Source organism: Archocentrus centrarchus, chromosome 18 (genome assembly GCF_007364275.1).
Source record: "Archocentrus centrarchus isolate MPI-CPG fArcCen1 chromosome 18, fArcCen1, whole genome shotgun sequence".
Lineage (NCBI taxonomy): Eukaryota > Metazoa > Chordata > Actinopteri > Cichliformes > Cichlidae > Archocentrus > Archocentrus centrarchus.
Window position 1 is genome coordinate 23,756,942 of NC_044363.1, and position 20,415 is coordinate 23,777,356.

At 41.7% G+C, this 20,415-nt stretch overlaps 1 protein-coding gene across 4 annotated transcripts in view; it reads right to left on the minus strand.

Annotated features, from left to right (window-relative positions):
* Window positions 1–20,263, minus strand: part of LOC115797188 (regulator of G-protein signaling 12-like) — a 43,801-nt gene extending 23,538 nt beyond the window's left edge. Inside the window, exons 1-3 of one of the 4 annotated variants that reach the window (XM_030753695.1) lie at window positions 20,062–20,263; window positions 17,432–19,287; window positions 14,070–14,162 (exon numbers count right to left, since the gene is read on the minus strand). In XM_030753695.1, the coding sequence (XP_030609555.1) occupies window positions 14,070–14,162; window positions 17,432–19,222 (1,884 nt within the window). In that variant the 5' untranslated portion in view covers window positions 19,223–19,287; window positions 20,062–20,263. Of the gene's footprint in view, window positions 1–9,002; window positions 9,287–14,069; window positions 14,163–17,431; window positions 19,288–20,061 lie in introns of those variants that run through there. The other 3 variants (XM_030753697.1, XM_030753696.1, XM_030753700.1) reach the window with 3 other exon arrangements.
* Between the last annotated feature and the right edge of the window lie 152 nt (window positions 20,264–20,415).

Below are 20,415 nucleotides of genomic sequence, written 5' to 3' on the forward strand. Positions count from 1 at the left end.
TCTCTCTCTCGCTCTTCCTCTTCACTCAAAAAAAAAAAAAAAAAAAAAAAAAAGAGAGACAAGAATGACCCAGTCAGCTCAAATTGAGACCATATGAATTTTGTTTAATCAAAATAAAAGTTTGTAGCCCACAAGTTGAACTCTGGGCTTCATTATCCGCTGTCACAGAGCACCATTCTTAAACTCCAAATGGCAGCCGTGTCAATTGGTGTTTTTTGTGCTGGCTATTAAAGCTCATGTACCAGAAAAAGATTATTCATTTATTTATTTATTTATGGTTTTAAATCTGGCATCACTCCTCCTCTCTGCCGCAGCACTGTGCCTCCACATATCTGGCAAATCTCTACAATCAGCAGTCTACTGTTTTCAGACCAGCTATTATTCTTAAAGCACGGGTGGCTCATTCTGAGGCTTTCCCGTGGCAAATGAGCTCGCGTTCTTCGGACTTAAACACTGTATCTCATCCACTGTTTTCAGCAAAATTAACAGCATAGTTTTCACGGTAGATTTCTCCTGTTTATTACATTTCCACATGCTTGATCACATTGGGAATTGATCATCTTATTTGAATGGCTGCACTGATGGTTTGGATGGGGCGTTCTTGTTGCCCTCAGGAGCAGCGTGTGTGCTCATGTATGTAAATGCATTTAAAAAAAAGAAACAGAAAGGAGGGAAAGAAATAGCTTGAGTATTGTTTCAAATGCACTAGAATGTACAAATGTCTTTGGGCCTTCACGTGTACACTATAGTGCTTCTAATAGCTCCATTTAACCTTCACACACCTGCCGTGGTTTTTAGAAAGTACCTGTTGCCCCCAGCTGCTTTATACTTTGTAAAAAGCCACTTCTTCAGTATTTGAAATCTTTGCATACATCTCAAGGCAGCAGATAAAAGGCAGCATATGCTGATAAATCTGCACTGAGATTATGCACAATGTACAGCTGCGTTTATCAGGCTGGTCCTGTCATCGCCAATCCTGTGTTTCAATGTGTTTAAAGTGCGAATCCTGGAAAAAAGTGTTTCCATTAGTTGAGTTGTTGTTTCAAAGCAATCAGTGCCTTAACAGGCTTACAGTGAATTTATTTAATCACAAACATGACAATTTATATCCTATTTCACCCGGGCTTTTCGCACCTTGTACTGCTGCGCACATGTGAACCAACGTAGCAGGGATACACCTACGCAGTCCGTGCCTCTAACACCTACTAATTTGCTTCAAAATAATCCATAAGGAATTCACACCTTCATTTATCTGACTGAGGAACACAGCCTCTTGCTATATGGCATTACATCAAGTTGTAGCAAATCCACTTAATGGCATACAGTTTAAGTTGTTTTCAAAATATGGGGATTTTTTTTTTCTGCCAGAGCTCTCTACAACAGCAGCACCCCCCCCCCACCACCACCACCACCCCCCACCCCCCCACCCCCACCCCAAATTAATGGAGCAGTCTTACTGAAATGAAAGCGAGAACTGCAGTTACTGGTCTGAACAAAGCCTCACATCATGTCACAGCTGATCCACACTGAAGCCTAACGAAGAGAAAGAAATTGTGTTCCAAACTGTGCTTTAAGCTGGATCTTTTGAATAGATTCTGCACATAAAACCTGCAACATTTTCTGTCTTTAACCTAATAAATCTGTTTATTAGAGCATGCTTTTATCAACAATGCGAAAACCAGAAACAGACAAGCCACTTGCAGGTGAAAATTGTTATTATTCTGGACTGCGCTGACACAGCTCCTGGAACGTCTCTAAAATCTAAAATTTGTGCTCTAAGGTTTGAGCACAATATTCCCTCTGTATACTTTACACTATCATGGTGGCTCAGTGGTGGAGACATAAACCCAACCTAAAGATGTCACAAGCTAGTGTAGTCCTTGTGCCGGTCCCAAGCCCGGATAAATGGGAGGATTGCGTCAGGAAGGGTATCTGGCGTAAAAACTGTGCCAAATCAAATACGCGGCTTCATCCGCTGTGGCAACCCCCATGGGAAATAAGGGAGCAGCTGAAAGTACCTTCCTGTACTTTACACTGTAGTGCAGAACTGAAAGGCAGAATGTGTGCGCTTTAATGTAAAGCCATAGAGACATATCAGCTGGACAGGGTTTGCCTGTCACACTTATATCAGTATCAGTGCTTGATAATTTGTTTACAAAACATAATGTAAAGAATTATGCTTGGGTAATTTAGAAATTGTGTTTGTCCAGCAGAGCTGATCAGTTAATAGAAAAACTAACAAAAAGTGCCACCTGTACACCTTCGGTGTGTCTTGGCATGGTTATTATAAGTCTGTGTAATTCAACCTTACTTTTCTTTTTTGAAGGATAGAACTATAAACTATATAAGATGGATGCAGACACCACAATAACAGTTTACAGACTCCTGCTTTGATGTCCTGTTTGTTTGTTTGGTATTCTGGCTGTTGTCTTAAACCTGACATGACAAGCAAGGGTTGGATTACCTAAACTCACCCAAAACTATAACGTTCACGCTGTATTCAATAAATCTTGAAAGTAGTAATTTAGACCATAAACTCACAACGAAAGGGTTTATTAACGTCATAAATTAAGTCAGAGGTAGGGTCATTTTGTCATAAACTTCTATGCAATTAGACTACTTTCTGCAAACCAGATGAGTCACCCCTTCTTAGCCATTACAAATAATGCTTATACACTCTGCCCTCATTTGTTGTTACTACGGTGGGCAATATAGCTTAAAAATTTTGTTGTGATATTTCAAAGAAATTTGTGAAATGACATTTATGATGATATAGAAAAAAAAATACTGAACAACATTTTCCCGGTGATGCTCAGCTGAGTGGTTTGTTTAATTCTGAGTTGCACATCACCAGTTGCTAAAACCTCCTCATCGTGTGCCTTCATAGCCTGGTAAAAAATAAACAGAAAAAAATAAATAAATAAATAAAATTCAGGATTCCAGAGGAGACTTGAGCCCAACCGATATGGGATCTTTAAGACCGATACAATACTGATATTTGGTGGTTTAAAAAGCCAGCATCAGACAATATTTGTTTCTTTCAGACATGTGAAACAGATTTCCCTAACATTTGTTATGTGTATCTATTTATGAGTCCTTACTGAGGCAATATAAAAATTCAGTTTAAAGCTAATTTTGTTTTAATGTCACAAGTAGTCATTAATTACTTATTTACACTCTGCCTGCTGGGATCTCCTGGTTGTCGCATTTGTGGTGTTCCAAACATGGTGCCAATAGGAAAGTTGCAGAGTGTCCTCAGGTGCAATGTCAGTGTCACTATGCAATGACATCACTCAAATCATGGTTGAAGGATGTTTCTCCCATCTCTTCTTTAATTTTTTTAAAATTTTAATTTACTGGCCATTATAAATGCTGATACCAATATATTGGCAAATGACTAATATCGACCAAATATATTGCCATGGCAGTATATATCAGTCAGGTTCTATAAGAAACAACCGCCATCAGCATAAAAATGTTTCATCATAGCATGAAGCTTAGAACTTATTTTGTATTTTCCCGAGGGGACGAATGGATTCCCCTCACTGTCACGACATCAAATACAGTACATAAAGAATATTGGCAGATGCAGTGATATCACTTGTATGCTGCCTAAAAATGAGTACTGGCACCAAAAATCCCGTATAAGTGGAACTTTATTTTAATGTGAGGATAAAACCTGTCATGCAGCAATCAGAAGCCATTTTTGGTGCAGAGCTGAGTCATCCACAACTCTTGTTACAAAGGACACAGATCAGCCCTCCTCAGCCCTTTAAGTCTGCGTCTGCCCTTTGACCTCCCTCAGGCAGAAAGCCTTCTGCAGCCAAGAGAGCACGTCTAAGCACATGACAAGGGCAAAACCTGTTGAAATGCCTCCTGAAAGACCTTTTTCTAGTTCTTTGCTTTAGTGGTTACAACTGAAAAAAACCGCCTGCTGCCACAAAGCGAATAGGTTTTGCACGAGCGCTGAGCCTCTATCAATACGTGAAAGATTTCCCGACAGGCTTTACAACAGCAATAAGTGCTGCTTGTCACAGGACTAATTGCATGGTAAGTTCTCAAACATGCAATCATGACCCAAGATGGAAAATAATCTAGGTCTGCTATCTGTGGCAGTCGACAAACTATTCCCTGAAAATAACATCAGAAAGCGCCTTGCATGAAGGCAACTTCCTTTTGAGGGAGGGAGGCTGAGGGTGCGGCAACTGATAAGAGAGAAGACACATCTCTTTTCCAAACATGCAAGGAGTGTAGGGGAGACAAGCAAACAGAGTGATTTGGAAAATGATGAAACTCCTCTGACAGACAGCCCCCTATGTTTGATTTTGGAGGATCCAATGTTTTTACTGCAGTAATCTTATTTGTCACGACAAATCTGAAAGGCCCTCTTATCGAATTAGCGAGGATCTGAGGAGGTCAGCATGGTTATGTGATGCAAAAAGAGCAGGAACGGGAAAAACATGAACACAATGGTCGTCTCGTTAGATCTGTTATCGCTGTTATGTCTGTGGTTCAAGGACTGTGAAACCATACTCACTCCCTTCAGGCAAGAACATATTTGATGATTTACAGACAGAAAACAGTCATATATGTGGCGTAATGCACTGTTGAGTAATTCTATGTTTGTCACAATAGCTCCAGAAATGAGTTCTGATCTAACTGAGCTTCACATGTTCTTGGTTAGTTTTGATTTCACGATGAAGGTTTTGTAACACGCTAACTCTAGTTTGACGTTAGAAGGCATGTGATTTTCCTGGAGACCCTCGCAAACACTGCTCAGATGCTTTGCAGTATTTATAGATGTAGTAAGACGTAAATTTAGCAGAATAATTACAACAAAAGTGTTTTGTTAATCTGTAATTCTTTCATTTTACCTACACAAAGACACAGGAGTGGAAAAGACGCATTATATTTTTAATCAAGGTTGTTATCCCATCTCACCATCTACTACAGTTTACATCATAAGACAAACAAGAACATCTACATGAGGAAAAAAAAGAGTGAAGAGACTGTAGATGTCATTAACAAATTTAGATCTAAGCTTGTTGTGTTATTCATGCATGTAAAAATGACTCTTTATCCTCGAACATTTCCATTGTGCGACTTATCTCTGAAAAGTTTAAGGAAACAGATAAGGATCCAGTATAATGTATCAGTATAATGTTGCTGGATGGTTACGTGCCTGGCTTCTGGCTATTAGCCAAGTGAAGGGTCCACTTAGTTTCCATTTAGTAAACAAATTATCTCTTCAAAGAGTTGTACAAGTGATTTGCATGGAAATCAGTACATTTTCATCCCTTAATCCCACTGATCAGCAGTAATCTATTGCCTGTTCTTCAATAATTACAGGTTAGTCACCACAGAAGAGTAAAGCCCTGCTTCTGTCTGGATTAAACTGGTATTAGTATGATTTGTGCAGTACTGCTGGTGTGCTTGATGTTCCTATTAAATAAAAAGAATCTGACAGGTACTTCTAGCATTCCTCTAAACAATGTGTTTACCCCTTTGCCTTTGCTGCTCTACTCGTTTGCATGGTCAGTAGTGTTGTGCGTTCTCACTACTGGAAATACTGATTCTGCGTTCACGTGTGATTTTCTCATACACCGAACCACTGTGTAATGTTAAAAAGTTCATAAATTAAACTAAACAAGAGCTAAAGGTTGCAGACAACCATGAAGTCTGAAAGCATGAAAACATAACTTTATCTCTATTTGTTGTAAAGTAACAGAGAATGTCAAAGAAGGGCTATATACCAAATAAGCAACAACTAAAAAACCTTTCAATTTACAATGTACAGCTGAACTTCACAAAAACACACTGACTTCAGAGAGGGCAACTAAAACCAGTGATCAGGACCTTTCCCACAGCAGTTTATTATCACAGAGAAAGGGCTGCACGCACACAAGCCTGGAGGGCTCGAGGTGAATAAACCACATAAGATGCAACCACACCCTCCTGCTGCTCCCTTTTTTTTTAAATGGAAAAGAACCACCAGAAATGGACTTTCCAACCTGAAACCAGACACCTATAATTAGCTCAGAGTCCCCTCCGTTCTTCACCAAACTAAACAAAAATGTAAAGTTTTCTGAAAATTCTGGGTGCATGGCTACAGTTGTTTTGTGATGATAACACTATACTAATACCATCTGCTACCTGGAAGTGTAACAAGGCTATAGGTTGCTGATGACAAAGAAGTATAACTCTTTACTTCCTCTCTAAGTCCTACTGACTTTAAACCCCTCTGTCCTTTTGGTCATGCTGGGAACCCAAAGCCATCTGAGTGAAATGGGAAAGAAGTGAAGGCAAGTTTGTCCTGTGTTTATCACGCAGGCCTAGGAGCTGTAAGATGGCATTTAGTTTGTATGGATATAGGGCAAAGCTCGTCAAAATGCAGAATAAGAACTGTAGCAATAGGTAAGACACTTATTCCTGTTGTGGAAACTCTACCAGTCAGCTTTTGTTTAAAAGGCACTTGAAATACTAATTTCCATCAGCATATATTTACTTGCATACTGTACTAGAGTAGCTTTACATTACTGACAGTCAAAAATAATCCATTTTCATCTTAAACTAAGTCTTGCTACAGCCTCACAGTCCATCTTCTCTGTCAAACAACTTTCAGCTTCTCTCCCTTTAAGCTGACTTTCTTCTGATTGGCTGCTGCCCACAAACAGAAGAGCTATGTGCTGGAGATGTCTCTCTGTGACATCAGTGACAGCCAAGTGTTGAAACCAATTCTCAAATGGAGCATTTTATTGCAGTCTAAAGCCTCAACTGTTGACTCACATGATTACTCATACACACTCATACCCTCACTTGGGCGTCCACTACTTTAACAATATATACATGACAACAAAATAAGGAAGAGCACAATAAGTCAGCTTTAAGCACATATTTAATGATATTAGAGTCATCTAGCACTACATCATTTCCCTACCCTTTTTTATTTACTGCCTTTGGAAATACCATAGCACATGTAGGTCACAAACTGAATAAAATGTTGTATTTTGCACAACCTAAAATAATGAGGTCAGGCTTTAACCACACTATACAAAAGGAAATATCATATTTTATGTTGACCAGAGAAAGAAGATGTTTAAAAAAACTGATCAAGATGGAAAGTCAGTGTTTAGGCTGTACCAGCGATCCATGTTTATGACTCCTACAGTGCGATATCAACAAGACCTTGGCCTGGTTCTGCATCATCTCGCCCCAACACAGGGCCAAAAAGATATCAACTATATTAACTTCCCAAGCCTGTCTGCAATCCGTCCTAGTTTCAGCATCTCATATATGAATTAAATGTGCCCCAGCGTTACCTGAGCCTCAGGTTTGAGGTAAAAAGCTGAACACGATGAGCAGTCCACAGTATGCCAGACATGTCTCAACTGTTACCAAGGAGGTTAAGAAAAGAAAAAAAAAAAAAAAAAAAAAAAAACACTGGCAGTTTTAAAGTTGTTCCTCTTTGAATAGCCTCCACACCCTTGGCAGTAGGTTCCCTTTCAGTGAAGCAGAGAAGTTTAATAACAGTAATAGTGAGCGAGGTAAACAGAGAATGGGGAATGAATCAGCTTCAGAACATTCAGACATACCCAATCAACAGGAAATGATGAGAAGCTGTGCGGTTACCTAAAATAAAATAAAAAATCCCATTATCCCGAATGTCGCTAAGTGATGTCATGTGTTGGTGCGACAACAGCCAAGAGCGGAGAAGGAGTCCGCCTGCGTCCAGAGATGGTGAGGCGGCGGGTATTTTCCGTGGTTACAGATGGGTCAAACAGCAAAGTCAGCAACCACAGCCACATCTGTTCAGCTGGTTATAGGCTGCCGCATAGTCTAAGGCCGAGCAGCTGGACAGTAAAAAAACTTTTGTTGTGTTAATGTACCGTTTTTTTTTGTTTGTTTGTTTGTTTTTTCCAGTTGGAGCAAGCAATAAAACATTTTGAGTAAAGAGAAGAAGAGGAATCATAGGGGAGACATTTAAAAAATGTCAGACTGCTTAGTGTTTGCATCCTATAATGATAACCTAAGGACACATATCGTGAGCACAGCAGTCCACCCACTCTACAGAGCTGGCCGTGCGATGCCAGAGAGATAAAAGTGCGTCGTGTTCTCCTTCCATTCCCACTAATCCGCAGGAAGACACGATACCTGCTCATCTTCTCAAGTCTCAACACTCGTTGAGTACAAAATAATATAATGAAGTATGGCATCTAATTTTAGCAGCTATTATAAAATTCCTACTTATTAAAGTTCAGTTTGATGTCTGCTTACACTTAAGCTCTTGCAATGAAAAATATTAACTAGTCATGAAGCTCCATAAAGGAAAAAATAAAAAAAGATGTGCTACAAAGAAGCAGAGAGAAGGCTGATGAATCAGAGCAAAGACATGCCTGCACAAGGCAAATAAGGGCAAGGTAAAACCACAGGCAACCATTTCAAGTTCAAACTAAACTGTAGCTGTTACATGATTCCCTCAGAATAAAATGCTACTGAAAATTCCCTGTTGATTTAATACCATCTGACAGCAACAACACCGGATCTCAGCGTCGCTTAGCCGAATCTAACTTCTCCCAGTGCCGCCAACTCACTGCGAAAAGGGTCATTTCTCAGGGCAAGTGCAAAAGAGCGCACTTCATTCAAAGGCCCATGCAGTTCACAATAACAAGCCCCGGGTCAATTCACAAAACTCTTTCAGTAGAGCATCTAATTTAAAGTCAGCATGCATCCTGATATAGACGCAACACCACATTTTCCTGTATACAGCAGCGCAGTGTGTGTCATGCAGCACATGGGATTTCAGCTGGCACTGGTCAAAACATTCCTCTGACAGACCACACAAGCTAACCACTGTATGCTGCTCAAAAAGCTTCAACAGGAGCCACAAAGAGCCCAAAGAAGGACAAGCAACAGTGGCAGGGGAGATATCCCTGGTGTGCAAGATGAAGGTGCCATCACCAAACACGCAAAAATAATGCAGATGACAGGATTTCGTGACTTACAGAGTTTAGTGTTAAAGTTTGCTCCATGTATGGCGCTGTGTGCTTTGCCTGTTTTCAGCGCTGCTCCACACGCCTGGTGTGTGTAAAAGAGTCCATCCGTTGGATCTCGGCGGTGCGTGTGCGCGTCTGTGTGCAGTGCAGAGAGGCAGAGCTGAACGAGGGAGGAGAGAGCGTGCAGAGGAGCCGAAAATCCTGACAGCTACTGAGAGTTCAAAAGCTCCCTCTCTCTTCCTCTGCTGCCGGTTCCTCTCTCTCTCTCACTCCCTCTCTCGCTCTCTTTGCTGTGAATTCCTCCTCATTCCCTCTCTATTTACCTCCCTCTCCGTCTATGTGTCTTCATGCCCTCTCTTGGTTTCTGCTACGCCCACAGCATAGATCTATTACCCACAATCATGCAAAAAAAAAAAAAAAAGAAAAAAAAAAAAGGTGGTAATGTTTCCACACCTAAAAGGAGAGGAGAAACTTCACACATGGAGCAAAGAAGCGACAAATTTCCCAGCAGGCACATAGGGTATGCCCAAATCAAATGGTGCACATTAACCCGACGGCTTACAGGAACAGATGTTTTCACGTGCTGCAACACCTCAGAGTGAACACAGTCGCAGCAGCCAATTAATGGTGTCATCTCTACAAAGTTGAACACACTGTCATCTGCTGAGCATGGAAGGCGCAAAGCATCTGTTTGCTGCTAAAAACAAGGAGTCTGCAATGAGCGAGACACGGGCTTATAGCAGCAGAGCGATGCAGCGGGATGCGAGGGGGGAGACATTTGCAGTGGGGCTCTGACACAAAAATAATACAAGGATGTACAAAGTAGGACGTTCTTCAACATGCTCAAACACTGAGCGTGCATCTGGGTATTCTTTGTGGGAAATCAGTGGGAAAAATGAATCGATGCATATACAAACACAGGATTATACAACAGTTTGTTCCTCAAGTGAAGCAGAAAGGCAGACACCACAAAGCATCAGATGCTGCTCATACTATGTATGGCACATTAAATGCAAAAGCGACACATCAGAGCCTTTTTACTGTGAGGACAGGTACCAAAAATATGCTAATTTCTAGCCAGTGTGACACACACACACACACACTTCAAAATTGTTCTGGGCTCGTCCGCGACACACTGCAAGGCCACATACAGAGGTTATCCCCAGGTGTCTGCCCTAAAGGCTGAGGGTGAACTCACAAGCCGCTTTTCCACCAACGGAACCCCGTTGGTTCCGGTGCCGGTGCCAGTATATGAACCGTTAAGCGGTTTTTCCACCACGAACGCACTCGGTGCTCGGCCGAAAAACGGGTTCAACTCCGGCACCGCAAGCTAGCTGGTCTGGAACCAAGAACACGTGACGAAAGCGGCAGAAGGGCGTGACTTTGCTGTCTCAACATAAACTTTTCTACCATATTACATGTGTATTACATGAGAAAAGCAAAGCAATTTTCACGGCTGTGTATTAGGTTGGGCTCTAAGGCTGAACTTGCTGCTTTGTATCAGTTCATATCACAGATAAAAGGACACAAAGCGCGTACTTGTCGTCTTGCTCGTATTTTCTGTCTATGTTTCCCTCTGTGCTGCACACAGATGCTGCAGTAGTTTTGTTTGGACCGTAAAACGTGTTCACAGCACAAGAAAGGGGAGCGTGTTCTCCCATGTTTGCGCTCTTCGGCTTCCGTGTCCAGACGAGGACCCGCTCATACTCATACGTAAAGGAGCGGTTCGCAAGCGCGGTGGAAACGCGGGCCCGTTCCTAAGCTTTTCGCCGGTCCCTTTGGGAACAGCACCGGCACCGGCACCCCGGCGGCGGAAAAGGGGTAACAGTGTCCTTGTGAGTCCAGATGCACTGAATGAGAGCTTATCATGTGTGGGCTTTTGTTTTTTTTTTTTAAAGCCTTGTCATGGGAACTGTCCTTCGCAACCATACTCAAGTCAGAAAAAACTGCAGAAATCAAACACTTGGACAGGAATTCCTCTCTGTGCTGTCTGTAATTATATATGCATTAAACAGCGTTCTAAGGTGAAGAGTTTACTGCAGTTCATCAGTTTGATGTGTTCATCATTTGTTGTTTTCCCCCTGAAGGGAATCACAGCTTTCAAAGTTTGGCAGGGAAGACAAGGTCTTGAGTTTCACTGTTTTTTTGGTATCTTCTGTCTCATACACAAAGTCTTCACAGTATTAAAACTCATTTTGGGAACAAGTCCTTCTCCAAATTTGGTGCTTAAGTGAAACCACCCCATCTTGCATGTGTGGGAGTCTTTATAAGGACAAAAGAGTTCCTCTTAGCACACCTGATCTCTGCCCATGACTCCAAGATGAAAGCTTTGGAAATTAAAACCCAGAAGTGAACAGAATGAAATGCCTCTGAAAACCATACATTCCCTAAACTGTTATTAGTTGGAATGCATAGCAAAACCATGACTTGTTTTTGCACATCTCATGACCATTGGGCCTATTACCAGTGCAGAGTTGAAAAGCCAGCATCTGGCATGTGGCATACATAATTTGCACATCTGTGAAGGCACCGTTAACGCCGAACAATACATGCAGCAACGTGTGCTGTCATCCAGACAGCTATTTCAGGGAGAGCTTATCTGAACCACATTCTGCACGTAGAAGCATGGCTCTGTAAAGGAGTCTGGGTGCTAAATTGGCACCCACTGAAAACATTTGGCACATTATGAAACAAAAAAAAAGTACAGCAAACTGTTAAGAAGCTCAGTTCCCAATTCAAGAAAGAATGACCAACATTTTGCTTTCAGCTACAGCAATTAGCATCCACGATTAGAAATACTTTGAAAGTGATATTAAAAGAGCTGTTAAACATGTCCCTGTATTTTTTTACTATCGTCAGCTGTTTCACTGTATACTGTTTGTTTTTTTTTTAATATTTTATAGTGTCCACACATAGACTGTATATAAAAGACGAATACAGCCACCATGCCATCACCCATTAATTAGTGAAATCATTGTGAACTGATCATTTTCACTGTAATGTCAGCAGTAATGTAGCTCTGGCTGTGAAACTGAGGGAAACAGCTAACGACTTGTGACTAAATATTTGTTAGCCAATGAGCCTTTCTGACACCAATGGGGACAATTATTGACAAAATTAACTTCATGTTTTATTCATTGAAACTAGCATTTAAGCTTATGAGCCCTCTGGAAAGCATTTACTGAGGTCACAGAGCAAGTGAGCAAAGACCCATTTTACCATAGACTTAAAAGCAAGAACTTTCAAATTGGCTTCATTTCTTTCAGATGAGGAAGCTATAACCATCTCCTAACTTTCCTTGCTTAACTATACTCATAAGTATGATTACTCTACATATAGAGTTACTTAACAGAAATCTTTGCATTTTCCTGCCATTTCTGGCTATTTTATAAAGAACACACATTTTATGCTTGAATAAATGAAAACCCCCATTAAAAATGTCTAAAAATATTTTTTATCACAGTGCTGGTGATTATCAATTATGGAGAAGACCAAACCCTCTTCAGTGGCTGCATAAAATTTTAGTGTGCATGGAAAAAAAAAAAAAACCTATGATATCTACTTTTTAGAAACATTATCACAAATTCCCTGACTGTAGATAACCACACACAGGTGTCACAACATATGCCAAATTCAACCAAGACAACTCAGACTAGTCTAGGCCTGTCTCTATCCACTGCAGGTGCAAGCAGCATAGAAGTGATAAACCCAAGATGTCAAAACTAATGCTGAGATAAGTTCACACAATGCTTTAAACATGAGAGGACCCAGCTCTCCATTCAGCCAGTGTTATTTTGTACAAGCAAAGCATGGCAGCTCAAAACGTCCCCCTTTAAATTTAACAGTGGGCAGGAATAGATGCCTCATAACAGTGCTAGAGAAGAGATGCCTTAGTTGCTAGGGGTGATGGTATACTCAGAGGTAATTTTATTCTTGATTGATGTAATTAGCTATTTCTGGTAAGCCATAGAAAGTAAATATAACGAAACGCACCATCAAACCCCCACACATGGCGAGGAAATCTTTGCACATGAGCCGGCGAGAAGATAAAAAAGAGAACAAAAAAAAAACAGTTTTTGAAAAGTAAAGACTTTGTAACATAACAAAAAAAAAAGCTACTCAGATTCTCACAATGTGAACATAGAGTGAGGATTAAGAGGGGAGGGGAGGTAGTATTAACAGGTGATTAGGAAAGTGGCTTAAGAATAAAAGAAGGAAGACATACTGCAGTAAACAAGCAGAAACTGCAGCTTTTGTAATCATTTCTAGCCATTTGAGGCAGACCTGGTCAGAACTTAAAGCCTTTTCTTAACAGCGCTGTTTAGTGTGTGCTGAGACCGTCTTCAAGAGAAGATTTGTGGTGTGATCCTTTGAATGCAGTGCGGTTGCTGTTGGCGTGCCCCTGTGTGGACACACAATAGAGTAGTGCCACTTTCTGGTATGTTTTCGTGCCTGTTCATTCAAAGCAATTACAAGATGTATGTGTGTGTGTGTGTGTGTGTGTGTGTGTGTGTGTGTGTGTGTGTGTGTGTGTGTGTGTTTTTGTGAATATGAATCAGAATCAATGCGCATGAGTAATGCGTGCACGCACAGATTATTGGAGAAAGAGAGTTCCTCAGCAACATTAATATGAGAAAATGTGAGTCAGTCGTGCAAGCAGCGCTCATTAGTGGCACCAAACAAACAGGACTGTGCCTCTGGCCGACACAAAGACCACTTTGTGAGCCACCCCTTGCCACAAGTGTAGCAGCAAACATAGAGTTCAAGGCAACGGAAATGAGAGGTTAAAAAAAAAAAAAAGCTGAAAGCAGAGCGCAAAAAGGGGGGGTGGTTCAACCGTCCACATTAATGAGGTAATTTTTGTGCATACAGGCCTAGCAAAATGGGAAGGGCAGAAGACTATCAGAGCATCAAAATGAAAAGACATTTTCCAAGTGGGGAAAAAAGCACCCTAACTGCTTTAAAAAAAAAAAAAAAAAAAAATGAGTACAGAGGTAATAACCTCAATACAAATGTGGCTGTGTTTCAAAACAATAGCATGTGAGCATAAAGAGTAAAGAAGGTAAAAGAACTCACGTCAAGGTCATCCAGCGATCGTGCCAGGCTGAGACGTTTGGCTGTACGACGTTTAGAGGCACGTATAGCACCCATACCCCAAAACCTGGAACCCTAAAGAGAAGAGTTTGTGTAATTGCAACTCAGTTTAAACCAGATTAATTGAAATCACCGTTACTGATATTATCATTGAATACAAGAAGACATTCTCTCTCCCAGAAAATTCATCTTCCTACAAGTTACAAAACTGGAACCTACTACATGCTAGATTACTGTCACTATTTATCTACTGAAATTTCTTGCGTATTTAACTGTAAATTACAACATTTGTTATGACTGTCATAATTTTCCCAGAATTGAACTGTTTGTGATAGTTTTTGCCTGGAGAGTCAAAGATAATAGAGTTACTTGGGGATAGGAGAAAATGAAAATGTAACAGTAAACCAAAGTGAGAATTGAATTTGAGATGAGTTCATTCAAACACATTTTTCTGGAATCTCAAATGATCTGCAAGATCTGACAGATTTCTCCTCTGCCGCTGCTTCTACATTCGCATATAATTGCACACTCTAATGTCACAGTGTGTCAAAAAGCAGATGGAAACACCATAGCTAATACCTTGCAGATACTGCACTCTAAACCAGCCACCACATATTCTTGTGACTGGAGATGTTTTGTGTCTAATGCTTGCAGATAATTACCACTGCATGACATGGGCTCTACCCTGTAATTTGCCTGGCTTCCTGTACAAGATTGTCTTTTTTTTTTCTGATCTAATGCAAGCTGCTGGAAAAAGATGCAATCCAGCGCTGACTCAGAAACACACGTAAAATACTATTCTTAAACAAGTAAGGTGAAAAACTGAAAAAAAGAAAAAAAAAAAACGTAAATGAGAGTTTTAACTTAATCCAAAGCACACTGCAAATATCCTTAATTACCCAGTTATTTACAAACACAAGTCTGCCTACATGCTGACTAATTTGAGTCTGTGTGGCTGAGTGAAAGAGATGACTTCAGAGATACTGGATGCACGACTGTTTTGCACAGAGCTTGTGGATACACAGGGACATCTTGTGGGCAACATAGAAACCAACACTGAAAACAAACCTCTTTATTATCTTCATTAACTTTCAGCAGGTGTTTTCTGAGCTCAGTTCTCACTCAGCACCAACTGACTGTTGAAGTAGTGATATTTTATTTCATTTTAAAAACAGACTCACTGACACCCCTTCAGTGTCGGGAAACTCAATACCTTCTGCGCGTTTACTACTTCCTGTTCCACTTTAATAAGTACAGCCTCAGCATGACTGCTCCTTTATGACCGCTTTACAAAACAGATACTTAGTTTTCTCCTTTACATTATAGCTATTAGGGCTGCAACGATTCATCGATTAACTCGATTAAATCGATTCTAAAAATTTATCGACACAAATTTACTGTGTCGATGCTTCGTTTAAACTCTGCAGCGCTCAGCTGTCTCGGTGTAAGCGGCGCTCCTCACTAGCATTAGCAGCATTAGTGCTGACGTTTTTTTGTGGGTTTATTGGGGGCTGGCAAACCAACATAAAACTGCATTACCGCCACCTACTGGACTGGAGTGTGAATCACTCACGTATACACAAGCACACATTCTAAAAAGCTCTCCGTCGCTACGATGGATTTTATTTAACACAGAGTGGATCATCACTAGAGTTGCCACCTGTCTCGTAAAATACAGAACCCCGTATGTTACGGGACTCCGTGGAATACGGCTCCGTAACATGCCGTGTTCCGTACTTTACGGGACGGGTGGCAACTGTCGCTGACATGCATTTCCACGCCTCCACTGCTCTCTGTGTGTGTTGTGCTCGCTGAGAATTTCAGCTGCTACTTTTGTCTTTACTTCCGCTGTAGCTACCAGAACTGGTTTGCTAGCGAGCGCGGGCCATTAGCACTAGCGATGGTTCGGTACGGGAAGGCCCGCCCCCCAGGACCGAGGGGCTCCTTCAAAATATTTTTTATACTTTAATCCCTTATTAGTGACTAAATATAGACCTGCAGTAGAAACGTATTTTCGAGAATGCTTGTGAATACAAAGCATTACACCATTACTCACACATGCGCCATGGCTCCCGCAGCCACTAGTTTTTCAAAACACTCATAGCAGGCAGCGGTTTTAACTGCGCAAGCGCAAAGAGGCGAAGCTGTGACGGTGAGCTCAAGTAGTGAAAAAGGAAACGTTTTTCCAGCGTCCAAAACAGCAGCTTTTTCTTTTAGTAACCACCATTAAATCTGTGAAACAGCTGGAGGTCCTTCATCAAGCACCTGATCAGCAAGTGTTAAGGTGAAGAAAAGAGAACTTTGTAGCTGCTCCATTCACCGCTGTTTGTTCACATGGCGAGAAACTGCATTACGGAAGTTAAAATATGCAGATAAACTGTTAATAAAAAAAAGTATTTCTTATCCGATTACTCGATTAATCGCTGGAATAATCGATAGAATACTCGATTACTAAAATAATCGTTTTATGCAGCCCTAATAGCTATTAAATGATACAGAAAGCAAAAGCACTATATTTGTCAAGAATTCAAAAAGATGTAGAGTAGCTTGAAAAAGTATTTTTAAGGAGGTCTTCACAGAAGACGGGAAACCTCATCCTTGTTTGATGATGATGATACTTTATTGATCCCACAATGGGGAAATTACAGTTAACAGAACACCAATCCAGGTACAGCTTTGTGTGATTCACAGCTCAAAATAAGCCCTGTTCATCTTATACTGGGCCTTGGTGCAATCACTTAGTTAATCCTCAGTCTGAAACAAGCTGTTTTAGCTCCTCCCCCTTTGAGCCAACTTTCTTCAATTGGCTGCCCCACATAAACAGAACAGCGAGTAGGTACAGAATAGGACACCCATACCCCAGTGATGATGGGGCTGCTGACCTCACAGCCGGAGGTGTGTGTGTCTGGAATGACCATTTTAGGGAAATCCGCTCTCAATGACATCAAGCAGAGCCAATCTTAGAATGCAGTGCCTGAAGCTGTGCTTTTAGAGCAGTCTACAGCTTGAAATGTCGGCTCTTTAGGATCATTTGTATAATCATATTATTCCCCCATTAAACGTTAAAGAACATATTTTCTTCTAAACATTATTATCAGGAAATGTAACCCTTTTGGGCCAAAATGTATGATTAAAAATATGCTTTGTTTGACTCTGAAATAAATTAAATATTCAAAAGTCACAAATGTTTGGAAATGGTGATTTTTAGACCACGGGTCACCTGTATGAACTTATAAACCTCATTAACATTTTCAGTGGCAAAATAAGACAAGCATCTCAATTTTCACTTTCAAATTCGATACATTGCAGCTTTAAAATTTAAAAAAAAAAAAGGTCTTGCTTACATTTCTAGTGCTGCCATCCTTCCGCTGTTTCTGTCTCTGTTCTACAAACTTTTTGGTCCAGTCTTCCCTGGGAGGCAGCATCCTGATCTCAGCTGACTGATATCTCTCTGAGGGTATCTGGCTCATTGGAGGTGGCAGGTTATTTGTGCTGGCACTTAGACTACTGTTGGAGGGCCAGTTGTTGGATATTTCTCGCGGTGCCAGATCACTATTTACGGCTTTTGGCCACTTCGGCTTTGAGAACCACCTTTGGCTCCCTCTGAGAGGATCTCCAAAGAAGTTTGTTTTTTTATCCAAAGGCAGAGGAGGTGGTGGGGGCTTGAACTGGAACTCTAGCCTGGGTGGAGGTCCTCCATAAAAGCTAGCAAGAGAATCTGGGCCAGGTAGTGACTCTGAAAGGGAATCTGTGCTGATACTGTTCTCTGGATCAAGTTTTTGGCCAGACGTGGAGAGGGTTATCGGTATGAGGCCTTCAGCCAGAGGATAATCCCATGGACAGCTGGGGAGGTGGGCCCCAGGATGGTTTTGGATTGCAGAAGGGAAATCCCTGTCTGCTCTCTCCTCAGGGGGAGAAGCATTTCCAATACCACTGTCCCCAGTGCTGCTGGCACTGCCACGTTTGCCAGTGCTTTGGTTCTCTTTGGCTTGCTCCTGAGCTTCTGCATCCAGTTTGACTCTTAGCCTTTCCACAGCCTCCCCCATGTCACTGTAAAGGACGGTTGCAAAGTGAAGAACATCTGGGGGGGTCTGAGGGAATTGCAGACAGCCCATGGCATCCGGATCTGGAGTGCACATGAAGCCAAAACGGCCAGCAATCCCAGTGTGGTCCTTGTGGTTTCCCAGCTCTGGGTCAATGAAAAAAACATGGCAGGAGGCGCACAAGGGACTGTCATCTGGTACACGGCCATTAATAATATGTGCTGTAGTGACCAGACAAAAAAAACGTGGGTCTTCAGTACACACAGCGCCTAAGACCAGGTTCTCAGCAGGGAAAGCTGCCAAAACAGCTCCAGTGTCGTCACAAAGTCGAATGCAATCAAACATAATCTTCATCATCACCAGGGTATGGGTGTCCTGCTCTGTGCCCAGCTGTCGAATTCTCTCCAGAATGGCTTTCGAACAGTCCTCCAATTCACTGGTGTTCAAAATCAGCTCTGTGGAGCTCAGGTAGCCCACCACCAAGGTCATGTTCAAAACACCCCAGTCTGGACTGGCTTCTTCTGTGTCTGTAATAACAGAGTCTACGTCTCCAGATGTTGAAGTTTCCTCCTTTGGCTGCTCAGCTAAAACACTCCACTGCTGTGACCACTGTGACATATCTGGCTCTGAAACCGGCCTCTGTTTGTTGGTTACAGAATGACTCAAGTTGAAGGAGGAGTTGCTTGAGTCATCTGAGATGGTTCGGAGAACACTTGCCTTTTGGAAAACACCACTTTTCTGAGCGATCCCAAATTTTGCATCATTAAGGATGGGGTTTCCCATCATTCGACCTTCAGCATGCACCACCAAGCACAGGGGTCCTTGGCAACTGCCAATCAGCTGCACCACAGTCTCATGAGAAGCAGTGGACACGTCACTTCCATTGATAGCCAAGATGCAATCTCCCTGTCTGAGCCCCACCAAGTGTGCCGGGCTTCCTTCCAGGATGCCGCTCAACATACACGGCCTCTGTCCAGAAATAGTAAAGCCATATCCAGCCCGACCGCGGATGACCTCCACGCTCTTAAACTCGCCAGATGCATTCAAATCCAGACGCCTCCTCGCGCCCTCAGGCTGTCCCTGTATCCTCATCTTTGATGCAGCATGTGGGAACCGAAACACTTGCACGTTGCCAATACTACTGTGTTGTTGTCATCCTATGGTAACACAAAGCACAACACAAAGAAAAAATAAAGTTGGCTTCTGTTCACCATATCAAATTGTACAAAGACTTGATGTATTAGGCTCTTGCACAGGCATGCACTACAATTTATCCAACCAAACTACCAAACTATTTTCCAATAAATAAAATCTCTAAAGTACTGTTGATTAATTTGATTAAAGTGAGTTTTATTAACTGCTTGAAATGGCTCTTTTATTGTTGAATGCTACTAATAAATATTCTTGTAAAGACCATTTATTGAAAACAGAATAACATCGTTTTTATAAGCACATACTAATAGGTGGGGTGTTTTTCTGGCTCTATTTTGCCCTCACTTGGTCAGAAAATTTAATTTAATTTCACCAATTTCACTTAATAACTAAGTGAAGTTACCCACATCAATCTTATTTCTGCAATTATCTGTCAGAGCTAAAACAGAGGCAGCTTTTATGTGCAAACACAGCTTGTATATTACTCCCAGTCACCCCTCCACCCACTCCCCAAAAACACAGAGCCAGCTGGCTCCCTACTCACCGCCACTTTAATGACGGACTCGGTAAACCACAGTTTTAAGATGTTGCAATAGTTACCTCCACACCCGAGTCATTTTATGACCAAAAACAATAAATAAATAAACTGACGAAAGCTAGCTGCTGCTTTACTTTTCCGGAGTTATAGCAACTTTAAGGCGAACAAACAATATTCACGTCAATCAGGAACTTCAGTTTGACAACAATGAGGCTGTTTAGGGACAAAATCTTGACGCTACCTGTTTCTGTAGTGGGAAGCTGTGCCAAATAAATAAATGAAACATCCACGGGTTTTACGTTTATGTCAACGCGAGTCGTCCACGTTTACATTTTCCGCTTCACGCGTCCATTTCTTTTTTCTATTCTTTCACCGCCGTGATTCGGAAGGCCATATGGCAGAGCGAGGGCACCACCTCCGTCCATTCACTCACCGCGGATATCACAAAGCGTCTTTCACTGTAACCATGACAGCGTAACGTCCCCGGGACACGTGACTCCTCCCACTGGCCAATCAGCACGCCCTCTGCGTTCAATATTCAAACAGTGGGAGTGACGCTATTGGCTGACAATGATGGCAGTTGACGGGTTTTATT